At 41.2% G+C, this 19832-nt stretch overlaps 1 protein-coding gene across 2 annotated transcripts; it reads right to left on the bottom strand.

The window, feature by feature from the left end:
* Nucleotides 1–1463: 1463 nt before the first annotated feature.
* Nucleotides 1464–18421, bottom strand: neurl4 (neuralized E3 ubiquitin protein ligase 4). 2 transcript variants are annotated; one of them, XM_041984689.1, is made up of 29 exons: nucleotides 18242–18421; nucleotides 12885–13395; nucleotides 12724–12789; nucleotides 12161–12642; nucleotides 11916–12027; nucleotides 11732–11820; nucleotides 11574–11646; nucleotides 11097–11370; nucleotides 10621–10802; nucleotides 10455–10540; nucleotides 10205–10367; nucleotides 9894–10104; nucleotides 9727–9803; nucleotides 9507–9585; nucleotides 9216–9385; nucleotides 8970–9098; nucleotides 8742–8887; nucleotides 8397–8615; nucleotides 6030–6128; nucleotides 5788–5940; nucleotides 5543–5710; nucleotides 5301–5459; nucleotides 4964–5143; nucleotides 4776–4869; nucleotides 4572–4679; nucleotides 4336–4480; nucleotides 2670–2782; nucleotides 2359–2518; nucleotides 1464–2233 (listed from the first exon to the last, which is right to left on the bottom strand). In XM_041984689.1, the coding sequence occupies exons 1-29, from the start codon at nucleotides 18404–18406 to the stop codon at nucleotides 2029–2031; spliced, it is 4818 nt and encodes a 1605-aa protein (XP_041840623.1). In that variant the 5' UTR covers nucleotides 18407–18421; the 3' UTR covers nucleotides 1464–2028. The 2 variants fall into 2 exon arrangements, with proteins under 2 accessions (XP_041840623.1, XP_041840625.1); XM_041984691.1 differs by having other exon boundaries at nucleotides 8742–8884.
* Nucleotides 18422–19832: the final 1411 nt, after the last annotated feature.

Raw genomic sequence — 19832 nt, 5'->3', positions numbered from 1 at the left:
TGATTGGAAGTTTATTTGTCCTCTGCCAAACATTGTAGATCTCCCATCAGTTAGATCACAGCTGCTCTAAGAAAGCGATTTAGCTTCTTTAACTGTAAATTCCAAGACGGACTTAAAACTGTGCCTTGAAAAAATGTTCAGGTTCTTTAGCAGGTTTTAGCAAATTGACCACAAAACTGATGGAAAGCTGTTCACATACAATCAAAGTGGATGTTTCTGGAAAAGACAGTCCGTTTAAACATTATGACGAGTGTAAATCAAATATGGAGTAAAACTGCAGAGCCCTAATCGGAAACATTCACATGTAAACGCCAGCATAGGTCGTGGGATGCAAACAACTCACTGTGGATGTTGTAATTCCACCCTGTGGGCCTGGTAAACAGTGTCAGACATGGTGAAGGTGTGTAGCTGGAGTGTAAACGATGAAAGGAAAATGTGTCTTTATGCATCATACGTTAGCACGACCGTATATGTCAACATGAAGCTAGTCTACCTGAAGTTTCATTATATTTAGCGTTGAATTAGTTTTTAAAATTAAAAGTTTTTTCGGCCCAAATTTAAATTAATTAAAAACTTTTTTCTTTTCACGGACTACTTTTCGGCTAAGCCACTGTCAGTTGCTAGGCAACCTGCCATGTCTTCTGGTCAAACACACTTTTGGCTCGTCGCTCCACTTGCGGTTTAAACAAACGAAGATAATTTGGGTTACTAAAAATGTTATTTGGTCATTCTTTAATTGTTAAGTTGGAGTTTGTTTGGTCTTTCTGCTAAGGTAGCCGGCTGCTAGCACCATTGGGGACAAGCTAATCTATTTGCCCGAGAGGTGCCCTGATGGTTCCCATAGAAACGGAGCAGACTGATGCAAAGTGACAAAACCATTATTTAACACTAGTTTGTCTTTGTCTCTAGCAAAAGTATAAATTTTTTTTAAAATGTGTAAAATAAGGCAAAGGTGTCAACTTCATGAGGCTTGTCAGCATGTTTTGAATTTCTTGGGATGGGGCCAGCCAGCTTGGTTATAACTCGTAATTCACATATAATTGTGAGAGCAGTAAATTATCTAACCCTTAGCAGAAATGATAACAGGGTTATAAATATTTAAGATATTTAAACTTTTCTGAAAACTTGGAATTAGTGTTTTTCATTACACGCGATTTTTAAATATTTTGTGTCATCCTCTTGTCACACAGTTTATAAGGCTGGAGCTAAACATATTCCTAATCCTAATCTTGCACAATTTTAAATTCCCAAAAGGTACAGTAGCATTTTTTTCAGGAGTTAATTTTTCACTCCAGTTTTCCCTCAGTTTAAAGCTTGTGAGTGGGATCCATATAAGGAATCGGGTGAAGCTGGGTCTGAATGAATAAAAAACAAACCAACCAACCTAAACTAATACAGAGATGAGTAATGGACAGCAACATACAATGGCACAAGTGTAAACATCTGTTTTTGTTTTTTTTTCACCTCCAAAGAAAAAAAAAGTCAATCACTTGACAGTCTTGGGTTAATTCTTGGATTCAAATGCTTTTCTTTTTTTCTTTTAAGCCCACCTTTCACTCACTTTAGATGACAGTCTATAAACGTGCAGATTGACAAGAAATGGCTCCTTCCAGCAGAGAACACTGACCAGAGCCGAGGTGGTGAGTGTAAAAGTGCCTTAAAAGAAGTCGTTTGTGAGGGTGAAAAAAGATAAGTTGAAGGGGGGGGGGCAGGTGCGAAGCAAATAAACAAACCTATTGTGTTGATGTGAAGTTTAAAAATCGCCCACAAGTGTCCAAAACATAAAGTGCAGGCAGTCTCTGTACTTTGAAACTGCCGTAGCCGCCAGCCATAAAGAGTCCAAGAGCAGACAACCAAAACAAAATTTTTAAAAATGCTGAATTGTTATCAATCCACAGTAGGGCCAGCTGGATTACAAATGAGTCTCTTGCTCAAGGCAGGGGTTGGATTTGGTTGTCAGTTTATTACAAGTGCGAGGTGAGCCACACAGACCCTAGTTCCACCCGAATGCCACACGTGTTGCTTTGTTCACTCCACCCGAATGAGTAGTCCATAGAGGAGTGTGCCACCCTGCTCTTTAGTAATCCACTCGATCTCTGAGTTACTGAAGCGAGGATCCAGGGGCTCGCTGTGACCAAGCGTCTGAGGGCCTACCTTATAGGAGCCTGGACGCACACATACTTGGAACCCCACCTGAGCCTGGTGGCATCGGTGAGAACGAGGGTCCCTAAATCTGTATGAAGAGAAGAACAGTCAGTTTCTATATTATCCAGCTTCATTTCCGGTTTGTTCTAACTTGTAATATTCAAAAGAGGCATTGAGGTATCTTCATGCACAAAATGTATACAATCGACTCACTGCACTTTGGGAGCAAAGATCTCTAAACCCGAGTAGCGCATGGTGGGGGATAGCCGTACTCTAGGAACCTCCCTGCCAGGGGCGCTGTTCTCTTCTGGCTCGCTGTAGTCGTTAGGTCCCTCTGCCTTCATTGGAGATACTGAGAAGATGGACGACATTCCTGCAAAAAACAAACTGGTTATACTCTCAGGGATTTAGGTGTGGACTACAAATGATAGCAGCAAAAAAGAAAACCAGTAACAAGTTGGTAAATAATTACACTGAAGAATGTTTTAGAAAAACACAACAAAGAAAAGTAATGTTTGTTCTACCAGGCAGCAGCTGACTGTGGTCCAGTGTGCGTCGCAGGGCCCCTATGCTGGTGCCGTGATACGCAATGTGCCACTTCTTTAGTGCATTAGAAACCTCACAGTGGGACTTGACCCTGTACAAACGGGAGACGTTTAACTATAGATGCACAAGTAGCAAAGAAGTCAAACACATGTAAATGATTTTTTACTACAAAAAGAGATCTGCAAAGAAAAGATACATTTTTAAAAATAAAGCTTTTATATTTTTGTTCGTATTTTAAGTATATTGGTTGTTTTAACTCTAAACCATTGTGGCAACCACTAAGTTTTCTGAAACCAGAAGGTACATGTAAAATCCCATTTCTACTGAGGGGGTCTGGCTTTTTTAAACAATGTTTTGCCCTTCATGCGGAGTCAACTTCAGCTAGTTTACACCTTTTTGTTCTTCGTGGTAAATGTAATTTTGTTTTTGTATGTAAATGTGTTTTGCACTTCTCAGCCGCTGCAGTTTCTGACTCAGCAATAACAACAAAGCAGGGAAAAAAAATGTGTCTTTGCAGTCTGAAGTTTCTTCTCACACAAGACTTGTTTCCTTCTGCTGTGGAAATGCAACAGAAATCAAGATATATCGCAACAAACTGCTCCGTCCTGAGCTGGACCCCCTTGGTGGAAATTGGTGGAGATGATGGAGAACCATTAAAACTATGCAGCTCATCAATGACAAGGTTACTTTCCCATACACCCCTATTTTAGAGAACTGATGCATTTTTGCAAAATTTGCATTTTTAAACTTGTTGACTACAATTTAGACTGGAAATTTATCTGCAATCACATAAAAACCTGCACATAGAACAAAAATTTCTGGCTTATTTTTGGCCTTAAACACTGGCTTTTTGTCCAAGTGCCTAATCAGACAACAGTTGAGAGGTTCCCAGATTGTATTTTAACAGAAAATACTTATCCATCTTATGCATTTTTTCCTAGTTGAGGTAATTTTCTGGTACCTGGTCTCCTTTAAATTCTATAAGACTGTGAAACTCATTATTTCTAATGAATAAAGTGAAATTGGACACTAAAGTTACAGATGAAAACTAATCTGACAGCAGGTTGCTAATTATAAAATATGGCATATCTGTGTCAACATGCACAGGTTAAGCTATTCTTGCAAACTAATTTATTACTTGCAGTGCAGAATTAAGCAGCGTTCTCACACAAAACATCTACATGTAGAAAGGAAAGCTCAACACAACCGGCTCTGAATTCTCCGTGCTCCTTCTAGGCACACACTCACTGTAATGATAGCCGTTAATCAAAGATGAACTGCTTTGTGGAAGTGAGCAAGCTTTAAATGGACCAATCAGGAGGCATTAACTACAATCCTTTGTCTCTACCAAACTGTCAAAAGCCCAACTGATGTGCACAAGCAGAAATCAACCTGGAGAACAGAACTGTCTGCAAAGGTGCAAATACCCTTAAGCAAAGGCCTGGCAGAAACATGGCAATGTTCTCGTGCAACTGCTTGTGATAAAGTCTTGCTCAAGAATAGTATAACCTGCATTTGAGCATGTTTTATTGAGCTCCTGACATTTGGCAGAAATCTGATGCAATATTAAAGTGGCTCATACCTTTGAGCTGCATAGTTTTTATTCAGTGCCTTATTGTTTTGGCTGAGAGGCCATCTTCTCACCTGAGGGCGAAGCGGCACCATCCAAAGGGCAGGGCGTAGTCCCGGGGTGGTTCTCCTCTTTTGTAATAGGCCTCGTCACCTCGGAGTTTGTGGCAGGACTCACAATAGCACAAGTTGTACTTTGCATCTTCACTGAAGTAGCCATCTTAATCAACAGCATGCATGATTTCACATGTAAGATGAAGATTGTAGCCAAAACAAACAACCAAAAAAAAGTGCCAGAGATGAGGACCCACCTGGTAACGTGAGCAGATCTTTAAAGCGGGAGCACAGTGCTTGATACTCGCAGGTCTTGTTAGGGTTGACCTCTGGAGGGGGTGTCCAGCACACACTCTCTTTGATTCCTGCATGAACAAACAGAGAAAATATGAGAGATTTCAAAACTGCAGCAAAGCTCAAAACTGATTTACACATGAAAAAAAAGCAAAGTTGTTTTGTACCGTCAACCATGTCTGCCTTCTCCATGTCTCCTTGACAGCGGGTCTCCCCGCTCTCTGCACCCACAGCTGGAACGTTGTTTGTAACTATGGTAACCTGCCATCATAACATTTATATTGTTTTATATATATATGCAAAATATATATATGTATTCTAAAGGTGCAATTCTTGCATTAAACTCTGTACTAACTTGTTCACACTGGCCATAGAGGTCAATAAATGGGTAGCAGGGTGAAGGGATGTCCTGTGCTGCAACGCCCTGGTCCATGCCATTAACATAAAGGTGGAGGCAGCTGTTGGCATCCACCAGTACACCCAGAACCGTCCCCTCTGGGCAAGTATCAAGGTTAGGTCCATAGTTCTCACATATCTAAAGAGGAGAGAGGAAAGCAACGCAGAAAGAAAAACAAAGAAACAGAAAAAGATCCTTCACTTAATGAAGCTTTTACAGGTGAGAAGACAGTTTGTCTGTCATGCAAGACAAAAACTAATCAATAGTGTGGCTGAAAGTGTGTTTGAGTATGTACCTTTAGGGAGTTGTGGAAGACAGAGTCTCGCTGCAGCAGCCAGGCAGAGCGTTTCAGACAGCATGCTGTGGAGGGAAAGTTGAGCCGGTCGGGGGAGTGGCCGATCACCCCTAATGACAGTGACGACGTCCATGATGGGTTCAGACGGTCAATCTGAAACTGATTGGCAAAAAAGACTGGAACGGTCACACACCATGTCATAACATCTTTTTTCTTGGATATACTGCCGGAAAGCTAGTTACCTGGAAGAGCTGCTGATGAGTCAGCTGCTGGGCGGTGACTAGCAGGCCCTGGTTGTAGCTCGATACCCGGGATGCTGTCAGATTCTGGTTGGAAAGTTGAATGTTTTTGCCATGGTTTTCCAGGAACGCCATGACCATTGGCACAAGCGGACACGGCTCACTCTCGACCTGGATGCAACAGGAGGTGGCATGAAGTGTTTCTCTCCAACAAATTTATACTTTACAACAAACTGTTTATTTCTTACCTCTCTGACTGGAGTGCTGTCCTCCTCCCCTTCACTGCAGCTGTCTGAGGAGAGTGACGGCGCCTTGATGCTCTCTGTGTCTTCCATTAGTGAAGAGCTAACAATGGAAACCGCCGTTATACGCCCATACAGGTCCAAAACTGCATAGACATTCTGCAAAGAGGAAGAAAATGGCACATGGGAATGGCATCACATTGGCTGTGTAAGCTTGAGCTGCGTTTAGTGTGTGAGAGAGCAGGTACCTTAGCTACAGCAGTAGCAGCCGGTCCCATGTCCTCTCCGTCAATGAAGATGTGCATAGTGTCGTCATTGCACCTCTTCACACCCACACGATTTCCAATCTGCAAACACGCATCCAATGTGTAAAAACACAAACTACTCATGGGCAAAGTTTCCTTAGAAAATCTAACGATTTGGCTGCATGAACAGCTGCATAGTTATTTAACAATCATTTCAAACAGTGACCACATCAAGTGCAGTGAACTGCTAAACATCTGGAGGCAAAAAATAAGTTACAGATGTAAACTGTAGATGAGAAACTTCAAAATTCAAAAGAACCATCAAGTGTTGAAATGGTTCAATTTACCCTGCATGTCTCATTTAATACTTGCTTTCGCACTTGCAAAGGGTTCAGCATGCTCTTGATAAAAAATGATTCAACAGCGACTGACAGCTGCTCATTCTTTCCACTAGGGGGAGCATTATGCAGATGTGGTGGGAGGTTATAGAGAAGGTGTGGACTTTGAGTTTTGTAACTTTGCAGACATTTCATGTGCACAAAAAGGTATACAACACCAAAAACAAAATCTCTTTAAATAGTTTTTTTTGCCTTTCCCTCTCAAATCCAGCCCAATAAGTTTTTTTTTGCAAACTGCAGACAGATACATGAACAGCTAAGTTGAGCTATGATTAAAGGTTAACTTGAGGCGGTTAATTGACAACCTTGTCCTATTATGCATGCATGTCCACTATGCTGTGGACTGTGTAAAAAAAAAAACGACTTTCTTCTGCTTCCACCTTTCTCTGTGGGAGATCATCGCACATGCAGGTGTAGCCATATTGATTGCATACACATTTCTAAGTTATTTGAATGGTGATTTTTGTCAGGATTATATTTATTATATTAAGGCAGAGCAGCAGTATGGAAATGCTTTGTTTCCACAAGTTAACATCAAATTGCAAAGGACTGCTTTTTAGTAACAACTTCTCATGTGTTTCACTATCAGACAAAAGCAGCTGATAAATATGTGAATGAGAGCAGCTTTATAGAGACTGTAGCTGCAATATGCTTCACCGTTTTCACAAAAAGATGGAACACATGGAGCACATGCAGAGCACCTCAACCCTCAACAGTCTAATTGACTGGTTAGATGCAGTAATGATTCCAACCACGTTACCTGGTTTAGATCTGCTTGTTTTTGTATGGATTTGGGAGGACTAGTAAATGTGCATGTATTTTAACTTTTTAAAACCTGAGGTTCCCCCAACTGGATAACATTAAGAAACAGGTGGTGCCAAAATGCCCATTTTGGAGACTTTACCCAAACTGTACTAAAACCTAACCTAAATTTTGTTTTGCTTCACTTTATCGAAGTTGGCCTTTGCAGAGATAATGTTCACATGTTGTACTATGACTTGATAAAGGTTTAGAGCTTCGAATGCATCATTCTAAGGGGATATTCATATTAACCCTTTAGTGTTTCTCTTTTTTTAAATTTTTGAAGTGAGCCTAATAAATTCTATTACTATTCTCCACCAGTCACACATATGCTGATATTCACACGTCTTATCTCACGTGTTCCTTTTACTTTGACTCCAAAAGTATTCAAATAGACCTTATGGTTGCAAATGAGAACTTACCTGTTTATTGAAACTAATGGTCTTGAATGAATGTAAATTCATGACACTTTTCAAATAATAAATGCATAAAAATGACTCATCAGCATATGTTTTTAAGAAAAGGCATTCACCTGGCTGTCAAAAGATATGGGGTGTGTGGAGGAAAGCACAAGTGATATTTTCATTTGATTTGGATTAAGAAATTTTTAAACAAAGGCCTAAAAAAATAGGCACCAAGCTCAAAAGGTTAAAAGTTTTTATCAGGTTAAACAGGAATTCATTTTTTTCTCCCTGGTATTATGTAAATGTGTTCACATACCTCAACAGAAACAAAGAATAAAGGTATCTTTTTTTTTTTAGTTACAGCTCAAATCAAAATGAAAATTATAGCATGTGAAAAAACTGTCAAGTGTTGAGTCTCAGAATAAGCATTTAGAGATGTCTGCCATTTCTTACCGTACAGTAAATAGAAGATGATTAGATGCACTTTTCAAAGCCGGTTGCCGTTTCCTAATTTCACATACACACATCTAAGCGTTTTCATAAATGTTAATGAAATTTAAATCCAGACTCTGAGCTCATTTTCTTTCTTAACTCCTCAGAGACCCTAGTTCAGAGCTTTGAACCACTGGTTTAAGATATCGAGCCTATGTATTTATTGTAAATCTAGCTAGTCTCCCTGAGGAGCTGCAAGAGCTGCAGTGCTGAGGTTTTCATTTGGTCACAACCTCACGTCACACTCAGCAGAAGAGGGATAAGAAGAGGCTCACCGTCAGTCGGTCCAGTGAGCAGCCGTAGTTCTGGCGCTGCAGGACTCCGTTGCGACGGACCTCAGAGCCACACAGCAGCCAGGTGACCTTGGTGCGGAGTTGTGGGAGGGAGGGCGAGAGACCTGACAGTGGGCAGGATGGCAGCTCTGGAGGTGCGAGTGTCGTCAGACCGATGTGCAGTGAACCACACCACTGCTCATCCACGTCATCAATCCTCACCTGCAGAGAAACAAAGACACAAGAGAGGGAACTCAAACTACCTGATAATACTTGCACTTACTGTGTATTACTGTCAACTTCTGTCAGGGTTTTCTGATGAAGTGGTAGCTGTGAACCTTTGTTTACCTCAAACAACTCATCTGCTTTGAGTTCCTTGGCGCTGAACACAATGCCGTGAGCGTAACCACCAACTCTGACAGCCTGGCAGCCTTCGCCGAGCAGCACCACGTTTTTACCGTGTTTACCGTGGAGCCGATGGGCAACACCTGCTACTACAGACACAAACAGGATGGGAAATGGAGCTCTGAGAACAGCATAATATTTAAAAAAAATAAAGTCAAACCAGATGTCTACCTGGTGAGTGGATGGGGAAGCTTTTCTCTGTGACATTGCTCGTACAGAGGCTGTTGTCCAGGGGCCCAGAGGAGCTGGTGATGGACACTTGAACACACTGACCATACAGATCGACCACAGCATACACCTCTGAAAAAGACACAGAAATATCTGTTGTTCCACCACACAGATCATACACAAGTATACAAATTAAGATGATGGTTTTTGGACAATTTGTAGCTGGATCCACTATGGACTATTCCCTACCTGGTGGCAAACCAGAACAGGCAACACCTTGATCCACGCCATTGATGTAATAGTGGAGGTTGCCACTGGCTGAGCGCATCATGCCAATCCGTGAGCCTGTGGTCAAGGAGTCCAGATCACAACCATAATTGTTGCGCATCGTGTTGCCATCCTGCATGATGGCCGTACCACTGTAAAAAAAAAAAAAAAGCAAAATGCTCAGATCCTAATTTAGATAAATGTGACAATGGTACATAATAAAATGCTGTTGATGCAAAATATTAGGTAAAAACATCTTTTAGGCAGTAATACCTTAGCATCCAAGTGTCATAGTCTATATCAGTCATTGTGTTAGGAAATTCAAGCTCCTCTGGCTTGATGGCTGTCACTCCTGGAAACAGGAAATGGGAGAGACAGTTTATATAAAATAATACAAAAAAAGAGAAAAGATTACTGTAAGGATAAATGTAAGGAAGCATCAGAGTAATTATGAGCAGTTTGTTTCCTAGTAGAGACAAGACAGCCACCTCACCTGCTTCTATTGAACCTGACCAGCGATCCACCATTTTCTGAATAACAATTTCAAACAGCTCTCCATCTCGAAGGTACCTACACACATAAAAGTGGCAAGTGCAAAGAATGTACTCTCATTCATGAAGGATTCATATTAGATTTCCACTCCAGCATAATTTATTTTACCTGTTGGAAATGACAATAGCATCGTTGAACTCGCTGCGGCAGTTCTGACGCAGGGCGGTGCGCCCCCCGTTGGTGATGACAGCGTTGGTGCCGTGCAGCTGGTGGAAACGCAGGTCGCTGGTTGTGGTGGTCCCAGCTACTGAGCAGGGACTCCCAGGGGACATGGCAGTAGGCCCCTCTGAGCTGTCCTCTGGAAGAGGGGGGAGGTCCACTATGAAGATGACAAACACAAGAAAAAACAGCACTCAGATTTTCCCCTTAAGTAGGATCTAGGATGTTCTATTATGCATTCCTTCTCCTCTGGTTCTCACCCATGTCATCCATGATAGTGGCCTGGGCAGCTTGCCCGTAGAGATCGACAACAGCGTAGACGCTGGGGGGGACGTTCCAGGCAGCTGGGCCCTGTGCCACACCGTTCACAAAAAAATGGAGACTGCCGTCTTCTTTCCGCACAACTCCAACTGTGTCACCTGCCTGCAGGTGTGTAAAAAGGGCCGATAAAAAAAATGAAAGGACAAAAGGGGTGACAGAAATTACTAATGAGCCTAGAAAACCACTTACTTTGAGTCGGTCCAAGTTGTGCCCATACTCATCTAGGATTGTGGTTCCATTGTGCATCACACCATTCCCTGTCATCATCCATGTCCCTGGAAGACATGTCACAATACTGATCAGGCCTTCAGGTAGAGAAAAATATCTCATTGTCCAAATCTCTTCTAAATCTTACCTGAGCGCAAGTTTGTCATGGTGGAGGGCAGCTGCAGGTAAGCAGGGTTGTGTGTTGTAACACCAATTTCAATGGAACCAGCCCACTTGTCAACCATCTTGTCGATGCGAACCTGGAACACCTCGTTTGAGCGCAGCGGCCGGCTGCTTAGGACCACACCATGGTTGAAGTCATCAGTCGCACTGTGGAAAAGCAGCACTGGTTACTACCTGTGTTTAAAATGCTTTAAAATATTAGCAGCAGTGTTTCTACACATTATACATAATATGTTTTTACTCAAACCAATGTTTTCTGCACTTTTCTCTTTCATATCTTTACTGTTTGAAGCCGTCATAAGCTTTTAGATACCTAAAAGTGCTAATCACTAAAACTGACTTTTTTGAGAGTTAGAAAACATGAGCCAAATGAAAATATCTGCACTCTTTTTAAGGCTAAGATAACATCAATATGACCCAGTAGGAAGGAGAAAGACTTACTGTGGCCGCAGCGCCGTCCTGCCATCGCAGATGATGGCAGCTTTCTGGCCACAGTTGGGGTGAAAGAGCAGACGGTCAGGTCCCTCTGTGTCTGGAGTTAGAGAGAGAGCTGGCCGGGGTCTGCCAACATCAGGCGACAGAGCCCTCATGATGGCATTGTTGCGTCTGAGACGGTCACTGTGGTTGTGATTGTGGACTATGGTGACTTTGACAGCCATGCCGTATAGGTCTACCACTCCGTAGACCACACCAGGGGTCTGGGCTGCCGCAACACCTGGGAAAAGAGACACACACACAGTGTTTAGGAGAGGCAGTTAAGGTGCATGTGGTCTACATGTAGCATTACTTTATTACTTTATTGTCCCACTAAATGCTAATATGTTTGCTGCTTTTCAATAACTCATCAACAGCCACTAAATCATTAATGCAACAATCCACTGACAGCCCAGGATCATGGCAACTCTTGATGTGCCTCACCTTGATCAATACCATTGATGTAGAAATGTAGCGCGCCACTGGCTTTACGCATCAACCCTATATGATCCCCCTCCTAGAATTGGATGACATATAGTTTAAGAACAGATTTCAAGTCATAAAATCCATAAGGAGAAGTTTCTGTTTGTGTTGCCACAAACCTGAAGTTCATCAAGGCTGAATTCACAGTATTCCCTGCGGGTTCCTTTCCCATTGGTTAATATCCCACAGCCACTCATCATGATTGTACCTGATAAGGAAACCAAAAAATTATAAATGTCACAATGAGCTTTTTCTGATTTTATCCCTAGACACAGGTTCTCTGTGTTATAATGTGTGTGTCACCTGAGCGCAGATTGGTCATAGTTGCAGGATAGTCCAGGTTGTTGGGGTTGTGTGTAGTCACACCGATCTCGATTGAGCCTGACCACTTGTCCACTAGCTTATCAATGCGAATCTGGTAATAAAGAAGACAGATAAAATCTCCGTTTACAGCCTAAATTTCATTTTTAGTCAATTTAATCAACCAACAACAGCGATGGTAATGTTAAAACAAGCATCACAACAATGAGTATCGTAACGGCAAACACCTCAAACATCTCGTTGTGTCGGAGCGGCCGGTTGGTCATCACCACGCCGTTGTTGAACTCGTCCAGTGGTCTCCTCCGCTCTGCCGTCTTGTTGTTGTTGCTCAGTTTGATCAGTGTACCGCACTTCTCGTGGAAGAGCAGCGCGTCATTGGTGGTCATTCCACCTGTCACAGCTCCCAGTCCCACTCCTCCATTTCCAGCTGGGCTGTTATTAGAATTGCAACCATCTCCACCAACACCACCACCTCCTGTCCCTGTTCCACTGTCACTGTTCACTGAGCCTCCTCCACTGCTGCTCCCTCTGTCATTTCTGGAAGAGGAGTCAGTTCCTGTGTTTCCTCCACCACCTCCAACTTCGCCGCCACCACCACCGACGCTGCCGCCTCCTCCTCCACCATCTTCCCCTCCACCCTCATCTTCAGAGCGATAAAAGGATACTATTGCATTGTTGAAGACATCGAAGAGCTGGTGCTCTGTCAGAACTGGAGACAGGAAGAGAGCAGTTATCAGTGCAGGTCATGCTTCAAAATATCTCATGTCTGACCTGAGGAGGCTCTTCTTACCAGTGTCAGGCTCCAAGTTGTTGGGAAACTTGTCTGGTCTGCTGTGACTGCAGCTAAGCTCAGGCACTGGCAGAGGAGGAGGGAAAATAACAATGAAAACAATCCTCGATAAAAGACGAAAAAAAAACAAATGCACCGTAAAAAAAAAAAAAGACCCTTACCTTCATCTCCATTCATTATTTCATTCATTGCTGCCACATTCATCAGCGCTGCAATTCCCACATCCTCTCGGCCCCCACGCACTACCACTTCTTCTTCTTCCTCCTCTTCTTCCTCCTCCTCGTCCCGCTCTATTGTCTCTCTCTCCCTCTCTGCGGAGGGCGGTGGCGGCTCGCAGCTCACCACCGTAACTTGAGTGCACTTGCCGTACAGATCCACGACAGCCCACAGCTTGGGCGGCAAGCCGCTGGCGGCTGCGCCGCAGTCTTGCCCGTTCACCCAAAGGTGGAGCTCCCCGCGGGAGTTACGCTGAATGCCCACGCGGTCACCCTCGGCCAGCTGGTCGAGATCACGACCATACTCCTCCAGGACAGAGCAGCCGTCCCGAAGCACCGAGCAGCCTGACACAATCCAGGAGCCACCCTTAAGGCCTGTGGCGCTGCTGGGAAAGTCCAGTGCAGCAGGGTCCAGGGCCGTCACTCCAATTTCAATTGAACCGCTCCACGAGTTCACCTGAGGGGAAACGGGAGAAATGAATGGAGCATCCTTCAGTTATATATCTGATAAAATTCCTTTTTTGTCCATAATGTATTTAAAAAATTAACTTTGCATAGTCTTAAAAGTTGTTTCCCTTAACACACAAACACAAAAAAAAACAACTTACTGATATAAAATTAATTCTGTAGAGATTATATAAAATGTAGAGATTAACAACGTTAACAATGCTTCCAGGAAAAAAACACAGGAAAAAGAAATGCCAGCAGCTGTTCTAATCATGAAAGCCCATGTGTGGGAGCATGAAAACTCTGAAGTGGAAGTTACTGTTAAAGCGGTGAAGGCTGAGCTAAAAACTGCAAGTAGATCAAAACAAAATGTCTTATTGAACGATCCACCTTGTTATTTTTAGTCATTCTGTCTGATCAAGGGCTTTTCTTTGAAAACAACGAAAGGTGGTGTGAATGTGCAGAAAAATGTTGGAAATTTATAAAAAAAAATAAAAATCAGTTAATGGTAACTAAGATTTTGAAGTTGCAGACATTGTAGCATCAAATACCTTTTGCAACACCAGCATTAACCTGCCAAAATGATTTGTTAAATACAAGTCGAGGCATTTACCAACTGATTGAATGGTAGTTTATGCTAACATCTCCTAGAACCCACAACAATCCTAAAGTGGGAACATGTAAGGCAGTACGTAATTATTCACATGTTTATTTGAAACCTAAAATCCAGGAGAGATTCTTGTGGTGCTCCAGTCAAACTGAGGTGTTTTATGATTCTTTGGCTAATTCAAGTGTCATATGATGATCTTCAACATAACGTGATGATTAAACCGGCGCAAACATACCAAATATAAAAGCAAACATGCAATCTTCAACCTCAATGATGTGATTTTCTAATAAAAAACTCTTGTCACACAGCTGTCTCACAACAAAGGCCCCTGTGTCTTTGCGTGACATTGGGCTCGTATCACCTAACAACCTGATATTAATTTCTTCCCAGAAACACGAAACTTGTCATAAAGCTGAGAATAATGCAATACTTTATTGAATTACGGAGGTAAATTCTATATTCTCATCACTGTTAAGGCTCCACTGTGGATGAGAGACTGCAGTGGCAACTATAAAATTTTATTTAGCCACATTTCAGCAGATGGTTGCTGACAAAGGGTCACAAGTTCATATCATCCCACAGAGGGTGTGATCTTGAGACCCTATACACTCCACCAGATGTATAGAAAGACACCAAATAAAAAAACAAAACTCAAAAAGCTTTCAGCTCTGTCATTAACCACTCCCTCTTTTACGGGCTTCTCTAATGCACGACAACGGTTTAAGCAGGCAAAAACGCTCCCCCATAAAGTGGCATAGAAATCCTTTGATTGTGCCAAGAAGGAGAAAAAATAAAGACTATTTTTTAAACACTCCCCGCCTCATCTTTCACGTCTGTTCCTCTAAAATCCTCCCAGACTCATCGACAGGTGCAATGTAAGGCAGTGTGCTACAACTGGCCAGATATCTGGGTTAACAGAGTTAGTAGTAGCTCAGCCTGACCGGGTCGCTGCTCGGAGGAGACCGACATCTCCTTTCTCAGTTTATGTAACAGCAGCCTGTGGATGTCTGCCTCTCATTCTTTTCACTGAACAGACACAATCACTACAGGATACGCCTACATAACGCTGCGAGGGATCACCAAGCAGCTTTTAAAGGAATAAAAAATTCATAGCTTGTTAAATTTAAAAAGAATGCATGAGAAAGATGGCTAAGACTAAACCGTGAAAGGCAAGAAAATTAAGATCAGCAGAGCTTTGAATGTATAATTCTCATGATAATACGCAACTGTTATGCATAAAAAATCATTTTTTGCTGCTGTTTTCAATCTTTCTTTAAACTACACTTTATTAAAAAATGTCCTCTCTGTTGATATTTAAGTTGTATAATCACTTCCATTAAGAAGCATATTTTCTGGTAACTAAAAAAAGGCCAATAAAAGTAATTATATTTCAAAGGCGACACTGCCCTTAAAAGATGCAACTACTCCTGGTTTGCATATGTCGCATTCTTTATAAGCGTAGATGGAAAAACAGACACTTTCCATATCCAGGCAGCATTAGGTGATGTCAAAAATTAAATGGGTCAACAAAGCAGAAATTAAATTATTAAACAAACACTGGATACTTAGACCAAGATGGTAAAAGAATATAAAATGGATGGAGACATGAAATTATACAGCCTGCTTTAGATCTTAAGTTTTAGAGAATTGCAAAATGAATCTGGACTTTAAATCCTTCAGCTTTTCTTCTTTTTCAGATACCCACAAACAAGATAAAAAGAGCAACATCGTCTGAGGAAGAAGATGCAGCGATAAATGTCTCATGTCAAAGCCTATAAAAAGGAAAATAAAAATGTCCAAAATTTATCAGGGTTTTCAAAACCAGAAGGGAAATAACACGGGTAGGGTTGGGAAATATGTCAAGATTTTCAAATATATCAAGACTTTATCAAACACAATATAGAAGGAGGGAATATCGTTTATATCCTGATAGCTTGTTTTGAGTTAAAAGCATCTTTTCTTTTGCATTTTGCACAGCTGTATTTTTATTATGGTATTAAAAAGTTTTGGGAGCACTTAATTTAACATAAAGGTAATTTTCAGTCAGCTGTTTTAATGCACATGTGCTGCCGATCCTTAATAAAAGTGTATTTAGCACTAAAGGCTGTAAATTAGAGCTGTCTCTTTGGTTACTTGACAAAAAATCTATATATCGAGATATGTATCGTATATCGTTATTCAGGTAAAAAATATTGGGATATAAGATTTGGTTTATATCGCCCAGCCCTAAACACGGGACACATTAAAGCAAAATGAGTGAAAGGAGTGAACACAGAAATATCACGGGGACGGGGGGGATTTTAGTTGTGTAAAATACTGCTAATAGCTTGTTAAAAAATACTATAACAACAAACTGGGATAAGACTAGACCCTCAACTCTTGTGGATGGACAGCGTTAAAGAAATTTATGCAATGAAAAATATTAATTTCTGCCTGAGGACCAGAGAAGCAACCTTTCACAGGAAATAGGAGAAATGTACTGTCTATATCAAAAGGAGCAGAGGAGGCTACTAATTAAACAGGGCCATTAAAAGCACTGGACAGGATATATCTTACTATGACAATCAGACATTACAAAACCCATGTTTTATGTTTTTGCCTGTTTGCTATAAATGATGATGTTTGTTACTGGTTTGTTTCAACTTAAACATAAACCATTAAAAACTAAGAAGGGGGGTAAAAAGATGCAGCTACTTCCAAATGTCATTACTGATTAATATGCCAGTATTCCCTGCATCCTTTCTCTTATGTTTATTTCCCAACCTACCCTGTAGCTCAATGGCTGTCAGCATGTGGGATTTGCAGTCATGCCAGTGGGTGCTCCATGATGGAAAAATATTGATCCTCAGGCAGTCATGATAGATTGTGAGGGTGTTTATGAGAGCCCTTATCAAACAGAGAGCACCATAACGGATGCATATGCATGCTGGTAAAAAAGATATTTAGCTTTACTGGCACAACTCACATGCCGCCTAGACACTCCAAACAACCTCTCCCTGGGTCTTGGCTGAGCATGTCGTCATTTAAATGGACGTGCATGGCCCAGCTGGCATCGGCACAGGCTCCAGAGCTGCCATGTTGTTGACAAGCCCCATCGGGCGGCAACAACATAGCACCAGACAAGCTTTTCTACTCTGATAACAGACAAAATGTAAACACAGGTACATCTTCGAAATTGCTACAATATTAAGAGAAAGAAGGGTACATAGCTACAATAACTTTTCATATTATAACTGTAAGATTGCACAGACACGTTACTGTTAATTATTTTCATATCCTAATGTTTACATTTTCCATATTTAAGGGGAACTTGTGGTTGAATTTTGCACTGAAATACTGTTTACATTATATACCTGTAAGAGCAGTGTTATGAAGTTATAAAGTTACTGGAAAACAGGACATCAGAGTGATGAGACAGCCATTGGCTTGATTGGTTCATTTTTTTCTTAAAGATTATAAAACAAGATATAATTCCAAAAGTTAAATTAAACCAAACTTTCAGTCACAAGACAGAAAAAGTGCATATCAATCAGTTTATGAGTGAAAAGATGAAGTGGTCCCTGTCATGCTGAGCTGCTTTCTCAGGGCTGGTGAGGGGTTTGCTTTGCTTTGGAAGCAAGTTGTGTGTAAATGATTGAGGGGACTGACAGAAAGGCCAAGTTCAGTTCAACTCCAGGATATCATTAACGACAACAGTAGCTAACAACACTGATTCTCGTTTGTGTACGTTTGGGCTCACAACATCTAAGTGACTACAAGAGCCAAGTCTATTAGGAACACTGCAGAGCAACGACCCAGCAGGACACACCGGGAGAGGGGCAAACAAGCACTGACTCTTTTTAAACAAAGCTGCATGCAACAACGGCAGTTTCTTGTCAACACACGACAAATATCCCCCAAAAAGGTTAACCCAGACCAGCTTCTGCTTCCCCTGCTAACAGCTCATTAGCATGGCTAACAGGCGGTACCGAAGCTCCAGGGGTGGGTTATCGCTAGCTAACTGATCTGTTTAACTTATCTACACCCCAGAAGGCGTTTCACAAGTGCTTCCCCAGCTAAAGCTCCGATAATAGTATGCTGAAGCCTGAAGAGCTGCGAAGACTACGGTCGCTGTCAATCGGTGTGAACCTCCCTGGGTAGCAGAAACCCCTCACTGCGGAGAAACACACACAGACACACCGGCTCGTCCCACCAGCAGCACTCCCGCTGCTCACACAGTCGCTCAGGAGGGGCTGCGGTTGTTTACCTTCTTGTCAATGCGGACCGTGAAGACATCCCGGTCCCTCAGGGGTTCCTTGCTGAGCACCAGGCCATGGTTGAACTCTTGGACTGGTTGGTTGCGACGGGCGGTTCGGTTGGAGTTGGACAGGCCGATCAGCTTTCCGCTCCGCGGATGCAGCTCCGCCGCCATCTTCAGTGGGCGGCCAGTATTCGCGACACTTGGGTTTTGCGACAGTGACGTTATGACAGTCGTGGTGCAATAATCGACTGCAACGCGTCTCCCAGGTAACGGAGAGTTTGTTAAAAAAAAAAAAAAAAAAAAAAAAAAAAAAAAAAAAAACATGTAAATGTACACACGTGCATGTGCATGACTATTAGTTTTTAAGTCAGCTATGGATTAAAGACTCTCTAAATTTTCTCCATTCAGGAAACACTCATTTCAACAAAATCAGAAATATAGGTAGAAAGACATATTTGACTGTACTGTTAAATTATTGCAAATGTACATTGAGCTGAAGTATTTCCAGTTAAAATCAGAGGGACAAGTGTATACTTAAATTTTTTAAGACCAAAGAATTAACACATAACACAACACATGCACATTTAAAATGCATTCAGCGTCATCAGATAGCCACATAAGATATTAATTTAACACACTATTTGTTCAAGTTTCTTTTTACAATCAGTCTTTCCGTCTTTATTTTGTGTATGCTGTAGCTGAAGTAAAATGTTTTCCTTGCATGTTTATACATACCCTTTGTCCCCCAGTTTGTTTGTTTTTTTAAGAAACTATTTTGATTACATATATAATGCCAGTCACAATTTTTGTGAAGTTTCAGTTAAGACTTGACGTCATGAACTGAAGAAAGACAGAACAAATACAAAGCTTTTATAAACTTAAAAGTTTTAGTCAAAACTGGAAACTTCAAGTGTCCAAAACTGTATTTATCTGAAAGAAATAAGTAAATATCTAATTTAAACAATGAAATCCTTATACATAACAATATAACATTGACAAAAAATTAAAAGATCGAAAACAAGTCACTTTACTTTAAAAATTTCATATTAAAGTTTATACAACGAACAAAACTATGTACATTTTAAATTTTTAATCTGTTAATAATTTTCAAACACAGAGGTGTGGAGGTCTCATTTATGAGAGTGATAAAACAAAGAAACAAAAATGCAATAAAAATAGATAACATACAAGATATGATATACATAACATTTCCCATTTTAACAATAGATTTTAATGTTACAGACTGTTTGAATCAGATGATGTGTATCGATCATCAGTTTGGCTGAAGCTAAGGATCTCTGCATTGCTCTCTGCTGATGGAGACATTTGTTGCCTGAGCAGCTTTGTCTCAATTTCCTGAGAAAGATAGAAGTTAAAGTGTTTTTGTTGGTATTTCAGTCTCAAAGTAAGGAGTAATAACCCTGTTTAATTGTGAGAGATTAATTCTCTGGTCCTCAGGCAGAAATAAATCTTTTCCATTGTATAAATTTCTTTAACACTGTCCATCCACCGCTGTCCATGATGAAGATCTTCAGTAAAAAAAAATCAACAAAAAAGGCAAAGAGTATGTGGAGATTTGGGATTTTGTTATATGAAA

This window comes from Melanotaenia boesemani, chromosome 5 (assembly GCF_017639745.1).
Source record: "Melanotaenia boesemani isolate fMelBoe1 chromosome 5, fMelBoe1.pri, whole genome shotgun sequence".
NCBI lineage: Eukaryota > Metazoa > Chordata > Actinopteri > Atheriniformes > Melanotaeniidae > Melanotaenia > Melanotaenia boesemani.
The sequence above is the reverse complement of the archived record's forward strand: the minus strand, read 5'-3'. Positions and strand labels throughout refer to the sequence as shown.

Coding starts and splice junctions, on each gene's coding strand:
- neurl4 (XM_041984689.1), bottom strand. CDS start 18,406: ATGGCGGCGGAGCTGCATCCGCGGAGCGGAAAGCTGATCGGCCTGTCC. Junction 10,368..10,454: donor ACAACTTGGACCGACTCAAA/GTAAGTGGTTTT, acceptor ACACACCTGCAG/GCAGGTGACACAGTTGGAGT. Junction 10,105..10,204: donor CACTATCATGGATGACATGG/GTGAGAACCAGA, acceptor TCATCTTCATAG/TGGACCTCCCCCCTCTTCCA.